At 40.6% G+C, this 10,000-nt stretch overlaps 1 protein-coding gene across 2 annotated transcripts; it reads left to right on the top strand.

The window, feature by feature from the left end:
* The first annotated feature begins 725 nt into the window (after positions 1-725).
* LOC113481302 (spondin-1-like) lies at positions 726-9,942 on the top strand. 2 transcript variants are annotated; one of them, XM_026850826.1, is made up of 9 exons: positions 730-1,085; positions 2,144-2,284; positions 2,624-2,699; positions 3,098-3,280; positions 3,601-3,771; positions 3,886-4,053; positions 4,947-5,111; positions 6,519-6,782; positions 8,814-9,942. In XM_026850826.1, the coding sequence occupies exons 1-9, from the start codon at positions 933-935 to the stop codon at positions 8,975-8,977; spliced, it is 1,485 nt and encodes a 494-aa protein (XP_026706627.1). In that variant the 5' UTR covers positions 730-932; the 3' UTR covers positions 8,978-9,942. The 2 variants fall into 2 exon arrangements, with proteins under 2 accessions (XP_026706629.1, XP_026706627.1); XM_026850828.1 differs by lacking the exon at positions 4,947-5,111 and having other exon boundaries at positions 726-1,085.
* Positions 9,943-10,000: the final 58 nt, after the last annotated feature.

Genomic DNA, 10,000 nt, shown 5'->3' with positions numbered 1-10,000 from the left:
GACTCAAGTCTCGTAACTGAAGAAAACTTGGGTTGCCCCGAGACCGGTATTTGGTAGAGCAGAATTGCCCAAATCACATTTTAAATAACTTTGCACATGTCGTTGCTCATGAGATAAAAGCCATGGAGAGGTCCAGCTTTTCATCTGTGCACAGAAACCTCCAGTTCAGGCCGGATTTCGTTCGTCATTTGCGTCGGAATGTGATAGCTGCTCGTCGGCATCGCAGAGCCCTGCGGGATTCAGCACGATTTCTTCCTAAGGGAACGGCTGACAGGGGCTGCATCCGTGCGGGCATTTTCACATACACTGGCAGAAACCTACAGAAGTCTTGGCTGAACTTTCTAGGGCCGGCAACGGCCGTTACTCTTTCACCTCCATGCGCAATAAAACTCTATTAAAGAGTGCTTTTTTTTTGTGCGCACACACGCAGCGGCACTTCCAAGCACTTTTGTCATTGGAATTTGTATTCTTTTGGGGGGATAAAAAGTATCCCAGCAATCAAAGCCTTGGGGTATTTCTCTGCTATTTTACTTCAAATTTTTCTAAGTGTCATGACAGATTTTTTTTTAATTGTTATTAGATGACACTCTCTCTCTCTCTCTCTATATATATATATATATGCGCGCATGCTGCTGCAGCTCTTCATTGCTAGACCCCTCTCACCATTAAAACCGTACACCTCCTTGAAGGATGTTAAAGCTGTTTTTCAGGTGGAACAGAGAGTGCTGACCAGCAGTCCTCTCCCTGTCCTGCTTCTCCATCTCTACCTAAGAGACACAGCATCGTGCCAGCGTTATTTCCCAGCCCGAAGCACCAGCTTTATTGCCCTCTAGCAGCAAACTAAAATTCAGTTGTTAATAGTCTTCCTATGGCAAATTTGCAGGAGAGCTGCTCCCTCTGCTGAGTTTTCTGTTGATCGCCACCGGCACCTGATGTCCTTCCTCACCATGCTGGGCCCCAGCCCCGACTGGAACGTGGGTCTGTCTGCCGAAGACCTCTGTACCAAGGACTGTGGCTGGGTTCAGAAGGTCGTTCAGGATTTGATACCCTGGGATGCTGGCACAGACAGTGGTGTTACCTACGAGGTATGTGGACTGTTTGTAATACAGTCAAAACGAAGTTTACCTTAAAGCGGCGAAGAATGAAAGCTATTTGATCCATAGCGATGCCACATACGCCTTTATGCTACTCTCCGAATGAATTAAAAGGCATTTACGCAGATGCTAGCTACAGTTGCTGTTGGTCATTGGGGATGAACGTTGTGTCTGAATTCCCTGAGCATTATTATTAGCGGGATAATATGACATTCACCTGGGATATTCACCTATTGAATAAATGGAGGACTTATTTTTGCTCAAAACTAAGCATTACGGTGTGCCACCCCTTTGATACAGATCTGCGTGCAGCCACGTCAACCTGAGTTTTCTACTGTTTCAACCCAATGCCAACTATTCTGTTTGACACAGAAAACTTAACTATTCCTGAGAACAGGGACTGAAACCCTGGACTTCTCATCCCTACGAGACACTAAACCCATCCATTTTCTCTGTCTCCATTACTCTCTAGGAAGACAGTCACATCACCCTCAGGTAAAGTCCTGGTTTGACCAAACGAGTTATGCCAAGTTAAGGGACTGGTTAGATCTCCGTAGGTGACAAGCGTACCTACGCTATGCTTCTATCCAGACATCTGAAGTGACAAGAGATTTGTCACCTCCTCAAATACCACGCATACTCCCTTTTCAGATGACAGAAGATGGTTGTTATTTTCTTTCAGACCTGGTCTCTTTAGAACCTAAGGAATTTCTCAATATGCAGCTCTGGATGCATATTGAATTTTTTTTTTTTTTTATTAGTATAGTCACCTAACCACACAACAGGGCATATAATTTATTGTGAAAGCAGCTTCAGGACTGAATCCTGAAGTGTTAGAGAAGTGCTTCCTGACAAAAAACAAAAAAAAAAACCACAAAAAAAAATCCCAACACCTTGCCATTAAGTATGATTGTGCCAAGCTCATCTTGTATTGGAATTTCCCAGCTTATCATTTCAGAGTAGTTTTCACTTCTGCAGATGATCTGTATTAATAACAATTACTAATAGTTTCTTTTTTAACTTTTTTTTTTTCTTCTTTTTGCTTGCAGTCTCCTAACAAACCTACAGTGCCTCAAGAAAAGATCAGACCACTTACAAGCTTAGATCATCCTCAAAGTCCATTTTATGATCCAGAAGGAGGATCTATCAAGCTGGTAGCCAGAGTTGTCATTGAGAGAATTGCACGCAAGGTATATTATGTAGATAAAATTCTCAAGCAAGTAAAAAAAACCCCTTCATAAACAAAAACCCCCCTGATGATCCTCTCCCCTCCATCCCAATCTATACTCTTTAACCTACCCACCACAAAGATAATGGCAGAAAAGAACTAAAACTGTCTAAAGGTATGATTTCTCCTACCTTTGGTAATTACTGTAGCTGATTAACTGGGGATTTTTTTAATGTATGCACATGAATTAGAAGAGAAAAAAGTGCTGTATATAGTGTCTCACAGTATACTATTTTAAACCCTCTTGCTGCGTCAACATACGAGTTTCCTGTATCCAAACTCCACAATAATTTCTTTGCAGGGGGAGCAATGCAATATCGTACCTGATAACATAGATGATATTGTGGCGGATCTAGCACCAGAGGAAAAGGAAGAAGGTACATTTTAAATTAGTTTGTGCTGTACTACTTTATATTTTGTTCCATTCTCCACTGTCATTTCTCAATAAAGTACAAAACTGCCTTCAGAGCAGAAGTCCCACTCAGTGCCAAAAAGTGATTGAGGTTTTTATATTTTCTGTTATCTACTATTAACCTTCCTTTATACAGCAAAGAAACTGCATGTATACCGATAAAAGCGAGAAGCCTTTGGGCTTTCAAATAATTTTTTTTTTTTTAAGTTGGCAATTAGTCTTTTTCTTCTGGGCTAAAATGAAGAAGATAAAACGCGGGAGGGAAGAATGTCTCCTGTTAGCGTCTAACGTAATGACCAGCCGCATAAAGAGAAGCAAATGGAAGACTGTTTTTAACATTCACCCCCTTTTCTTCCTTTTTAGATGATACCCCTGAGACCTGCATATATTCAAACTGGTCCCCGTGGTCAGCCTGCAGCTCCTCTACCTGCGAAAAGGGCAAGAGGATGAGGCAGAGAATGCTTAAAGCTCAGCTGGACCTCAGCGTGCCGTGTCCGGACACCCAGGATTTTCAGCCGTGCATGGGTCCAGGCTGCAGTGATGAAGGTAATCATGAGGAAAGAGTGGAGAACACCTCCCTCAAGGGTTTACTCTTCAAGTTCTTGAAGCTGTTGGTCGCTGCAGTATGGCTTAGTTTATGACAAACAGAGGAGTAATTGCAGAACACAAATTGAAGCCGTGCCTGATCATTTCTGCAGCTTCTCCAAGTCGGTGAATGGAGGATACAGAAGTGTAAAGGGAAGGAGTAAATAAGCAATAAAGGACAGAAAGTGAGGGGCAGCGTGATACTGTACACTAATGGACAGCTACAGATCGGTCAGCAGTTCTGTTAGTATTAGCAATTGAATTGCTTCTCTGTATTCTAGATGGTTCCACTTGCATGATGTCTGACTGGATTACATGGTCCCCCTGTAGCGTTTCCTGTGGGATGGGAACGCGATCTAGAGAGAGATATGTAAAACAGTTCCCTGAAGACGGCTCTATGTGCAAGGTGCCTACTGAAGAGACAGAGAAATGTATTGTAAATGAGGAATGTTGTAAGTATTTTCTGTAGCTTTGTCAAACCCAGCCCATAGCAGAAGCACTGCCCAAACCTTTTTTTGTTATATGAGCCGTACTCACGGACGGTTTTCTCTGTCCGTTTTGACTAGCCCCTAGCAGCTGCCTGGTCACTGAATGGGGAGAGTGGGATGAATGCAGTGCCAGCTGTGGCACGGGGATGAAGAGACGACACAGAATGATCAAGATGACTCCCGCTGATGGATCCATGTGCAAGGCAGAAACTACAGAGGCAGAGAAATGCATGATGCCTGAATGCCGTACGTGTCCGTGAGTTCATCCTGTCCATGACAAAAACAAGCATCATTTCTGATGTGTTGCTCCACCACCACAAGATTATAACTAACCCAGAAGCAATGTTGCGTTTTTTCTTGTTCTCCTTAAAATTAGATCGCATGGGGAATGTGCGTTAAGTACCACATTCGCCATCAAGATGAGAGCATCAGGAAAAACTACTTGGTGGTATCTTATTACTGTACGACGCATACAGTGATGAGTGTGTTAGCAAGCCATACCTAAGCAACTCTGATTTAGGGAATACAAGGTATATTTAATCTTGAGGCTAGAATTAAACAGTGCCCTCTCCTTGTAGCCCATGAACAGTTCAGAAATTGGGTCAAGTCTTTTGTGCAGTCAGCCAGCCTCACCCTTATTACTGTGAATATTATTTTTAATTTTTTAACGAAACGTTAAGATTTTCATCAGAGGCAGAATTAAGTTTAAAAAGAGTTTGGGTAGATAAAATGTGGAAGCATCACGTTTTACGGTATATCAATTTGACTTCCAGGGCTGTCCGTTGCAACGATCCAGGGTTTTTTTACTGGAGTTACGATTGTAACGTACCTCCTTAAACTATTTATTCCCTAAAAACAGATACAAATGAGCTACAGAAAAGGTATTAAAACCGAAGAAACCTTCCAATTTAATAGTCTTTCCTGAGCTGCTTCAGCAACATCATTCAGCTTGTGATTCACTTTGTCCAACCTCTGACAACAAAGTATAATTGGTTGATGACAGATAAAACATAGTACATTTTCCACCTGTATTCTTTACAAAACGTATTTCTTTGTAATTTATGTATAACAAGAACTCATTTATTCTTTAATTTTTAATTTTATTAATTTAATTTGAAACTTCTTTATTTTCTCATTAGACACCATCCCCTGTCTCCTCTCTTCTTGGTCTGAATGGAGTGACTGCAGCGTAACGTGTGGGAAGGGGATGCGAACCCGGCAAAGGATGCTGAAATCTGCGGCCGAGCTTGGAGACTGCAACGAGGAACTGGAACAAGCAGAGAAATGCATGCTGCCCGAGTGCCGTGAGTGCGGGGAACTCGGGGGAGGAGGAGGAGGTTCATTCTGCCCGGTACAGTCTGTGGGCCACGACGCCCCCACCAGTTCTCAGCGTTGCTTCTTAGACGCTTACAACAGCTCCTTTTTCATAGAAAAGTTATTACGGAGACAACTATTTCCTGCTTGCCTTTGGTTACGGAGCAGAATTTGACAATTTTAGAGAAATGCTGTTTGAAATTAGGAATTTTCGCTTTCTGTTTCTGCTTTAGAGGGGGGTCTACAGTTGGCGAGAGTAGTCCTTGCCTCCTGAACTCTGTAAACAAGTGACCCGCTACTCTCTTCTGATCCGTGTTTTCCATCCACGTTTCACTCCTAAACCTACCTACAGGAGAATCAGTAGTATGGGAGTTTTATCATCTGTGTATTTTTTTTTTTAATTATTGTATTTTATTACTGGTCTGTACTTTTGGCTATTGAGAGCTGGAATATGATCACGGCTTCATTGCAGCTTGCCTTACTCTATACTGCTGACCGATATTGCTTTGGGTATATGGCTTCTCCACGTTTAACACTCTAAACTTTTAGGCAACAGTTTATGCACTTCTCAATCGTGAATAAGTCAGCATTATATATAAATATTTTTACTCAAATGCAGAATGGGTGCTTGGGAGGACGGACTGAAACAAGGAAGGATTAAAATCACCCGTGTGATTGTTTTAGCTCACAGAGGCTCCATCTCTGACCTGTATCATCACCTTGTTACGGATCCACATCCTTTTGCCACCTGGAATATCTTTTTTTTTTTTTTTTGCCTTACTCCTCTAGAATCCCCCACTTCTTGGACAGTGCAAGTTTCTAGTTGTTTTGCCATCTTTGTGAAGCACGGTAGCCTAAGGCACCGCTGGATAAGAGAGGCTTGCTTTTAGTGTCCTCTTGCCAGCTGGTTTATGAGGCTTTAGAACTAATTACATTATTTTTCACAGTAAGTATTGGCTAAAAAAGGCTTTTACGCTGTAATTTGCTAATTCAGCTTTTCAAAAATAATGTGAAATATCTTTTTGGTTAGTATTTACTGGGGCTGTGAGTTTTAAGCAGCGCTGAAGAGATGAAAACTCTTAAGACGTAACGGTGTTGGTGAATCTTGCTTAGTAAAGGCTGAGATTAATTGAGGAAGGCACAGAACTCTTTATATGTTTTCTGTAATTTTAATGATCTGGCAGCACCGCTCCTGAAGGAGAAATGGAGCAAGGTGTCAAATCAGAGTTCTGCCAGAATCGGGCTCTGAAAATTTTGCCCATGTGCCCTCACAAAACTCGCGGAGAAGACGGGAGGCGTCAGCTGCGCTCGTGTATTCAGGCAGTACAGACGGGTGGGGTACAGCCGTGCGTTTCCGCTTGGTCTGATGGTTTCTGTGTCCCACCCCCTGTGCGCAGCCATCGACTGCGAGCTGACGGAGTGGTCGCAGTGGTCGGAGTGCAACACCTCCTGCGGGAAGGGCCACAGCATCCGCACCAGAATGATCAAAACGGAGCCCCAGTTCGGGGGAACGGCCTGCCCAGAGACTGTCCAGCGCACAAAGTGCCGAGTGAGGAAATGCCTGAGGGGCCCAGGGATGGAAAAACGGCGCTGGAAAGAGGCACGGGAGAAAAGGCGAAGTGAACAAGCCAAAAAAAATCTGGAGAGCGAGCAGTACCCAGGTGAGGGGGAAGGCAGGGCGGCGCGAGGGCAGCGGCTCTGCTCCAGGAGGGACAACACACGGGGCGGGGCAGGGCAGCCCCCACAACCCCCCACCCCGAGGCACACAGCCCACAAACTCCGTGCTGATTTGATTAATTTTTATAAATTTTAAAATTTTATCTTATTTTTATTCTAGGATTTTTATTTTATATCTAATTTCTATTTTTAATGTGTTGAGTCTTAATAGAATCTCTCATTTCATTTTACTATTTTCACATTTTTCGATTTTTGCACATATTATTCACTTTTGCCACGCTTCACACATTCTTTACGTTGTTCCTATTTTTTAACATTTTTTCACTTCTCCACATTCTATAAATTTCTCCCTATTCTTTACATTCTTCGAATTCTCCGCATTCTTTCCAGTCTTCTCATTTGTAGAATTCTTCACAGTTTGAATTGTTCGCGTTCTTCAGGTTTTTTTTGCATTCCTCGAATTTTTCTATTATTTGCTTGAATTCTTTACATTCCTCATGTTCTTCGCATTATTTACACATTCCACATTCCTCAAATTCTTTGCATTCTTTATATTTTCCATTCACACATTCTTTACATTCTTCGAATTCTTTACATTCTTCAAATTCTTCGCATTCTTTACATTTTTGAATTCTTCGCATTCCTCACATTCTTTGCATTCTTCGAACTCCTCACATTATTCAAATTCCTCACATTATTCACATTCCTCGAATTCTTTGCACTCTTTGAATTCTTTACATTCTTCGAATTCTTGACATTTGCATTCTTCACATTCCTCGCATTCTTCAAATTCTTTACATTCTTCGAATTCCTCGCATTCCTCGAGTTCTTTGCATTCTTTGAATTCATTCATTCTTCAAATTCCTTGCATTATTCAAATTCCTCACATTCCGAGTTATTTACATTCCTTGAATTCTTTGCATTCTTCGAATTCTTTACATTCTTTGAATTCTTTACATTCCTCGAATTCTTCGCATTCCTCGAATCCTTTTCATTCCTCCCATTCTTCGAATTCTTGACATTTGCATTCTTCACATTCCTCGAATTCTTCGCATAACTCAAATTCTTTTCATTCTTCAAATTCTTTACATTGTTCAAAGTCTTTGCATGCCTCACATTCTTTACATTCTTCAAATTCCTCGCATAGTTCGACTTTACGTTCCTCGAATTCTTTGCATTCTTCAAGTTCTTTACATTCCTCACATTTCTCGCATTCTTCGAATTCCTTGCATTCTTCGAATTATTTGCATTCTTCAAATTCTTTACTTTTTAATTCTTCGCATTCCCTCACATTCTTTACATTCTTCGCATTCTTGACATTCTTTGCATTCCTCGCATTCCTCACATTCTTTACCTTTTTTCACGTTCCCCAATTTTTTGATATCCAAATTCTTGACATTCTTCAAGTTCTTTGCAGTCTTTGACTTCTTTGTATTCTTTGCATTTTTTTCCCCCTTCTTCAGTTTCCACACCTTTTTTACGCTTCTTTATTTTCCTGTTTATTAAGAATTTTGTCCTGGCAACTTCCAGTGTGCTATTACTACAGCACTGGATTATAATCTTCACATCCAGTTCCCTCCGAATTTTGCATCTATTTGGTTCCTGGCTCTTATACTCTATTTCCCACCTCCGTTAATTTTGCCCATCATCAGCTGCTTTTTTCAATACAGAACCCTCTTATCATCATCCACTTATCCATTTAATACCTTGTGTTATAGTTTGTTATCTAAGTATGAATTGCTGCGAAGTTGTGGTTCATATTTTCCCCTCACTTAACAATTTCTTCATTTTATCTATCTTTTCTAATTTAAGCAGTGTTTAGGTTTAATACCTTTTTTTTTTTCAGTGTTTGATAAATGCCCTTTGACTGGGGTTTCTCACTTCCTTCTCTAATACCCTGCACTATATTAGGTTCAAAAGCTCTATATGTGCACACATGCATAGTGGTATACACTTTAAGACTTGTAGGTTAAGCTGAAAGACTAAAAACTTAATCGAGTTACTTACTTTTTCAGTTTGTAGGCTGAAACCATGGACTGCTTGGACAGAATGTTCTACACTGTGTGGAGGTGGAATTCAGGAACGCTACATGTTGGTGAAAAAGAGGTCCAAAAGTACTCAGTTTACTAGCTGCAAAGACAAAAAGGAGTTAAGAGCATGTAATGTTCATCCTTGTTAACAAAACACAAGGCTTCCAAGTGATGCACTCTGAGCTAAATGGAAAGTCAACCTTTGTTTGATTTTTAAAACAAAACAAAAAAAAAAACCATGAAGTGTATATTACTTTTCATTTTTTGCAGTGTGGTTTGCTTTTTAGTCTTGCTGGTGCAAGAAATATATTTTATAAATATTGCCTCACAGATTTATGCTGAGAGTAAATCTTTGGTACTCCAGCCAGCCCTTAATGCATAAAAATACTAAGTCATTCCGAGTCATTGAACTAAAATACACACATATCTGTGGACATGGAATAGCCATATAGAAATACTACTTGTAAAGATATGGGATGCATGCATATTACCATCACTAAGTTGAAGTGACATGTTTCATATGTGGGAGGATTTCTCTCCCCATTTGATTTTAAAAATCCAAAGCAGTGCCTATGTGATAACACAACTATGCCAAGGAGTCATTTCAGTAATGCTGGTTCTACAATACTAAAGGTGCATGTTTATCTTTTTACACTATTGGGTTAAGCTGACAGTTAATAATAATTATCCTATACGCACTTTTCTTCACACGGATGCTATGGTCCATGCAAAATGGTGTTTCTTTAAACCTTAGAAAGGAAATAGTTTGTGCAGCTCAATAGGGATGTCCTGCCCATTACACAGTCAAAACAGCACACCGAGAAAACCAGTGAATGTCATACTCTATATTTAGATGCCATATTCTTTTATTGGGTCTATATACTGCCTCTCAAAATGGGTGCAGAACTAATAGAAACGGGTCCAAACACAGAGTTGCAACTGCTGTGTCACAGAAAGACCTGAGAGACACTAGAAAATTAGATTCAGTTTCATGAGGATGTTAATCACAAGCTAAGGGATAAAGAGATTTATAATATAATAAAAATGGTGGAGAAAAGGTGAGCCAGGTTCTCATGCATCTCTGATAACAAACGAAGGGACATCTCTTATAATAAACAAATATTTTCTCTGAAATCAAACCTTGACAGCCTCTTAAAATATTGACTGCAGAT

This window comes from Athene cunicularia (genome assembly GCF_003259725.1).
Source record: "Athene cunicularia isolate RWA chromosome 5 unlocalized genomic scaffold, athCun1 chr5_part3, whole genome shotgun sequence".
NCBI lineage: Eukaryota > Metazoa > Chordata > Aves > Strigiformes > Strigidae > Athene > Athene cunicularia.
The sequence above is the reverse complement of the archived record's forward strand: the minus strand, read 5'-3'. Positions and strand labels throughout refer to the sequence as shown.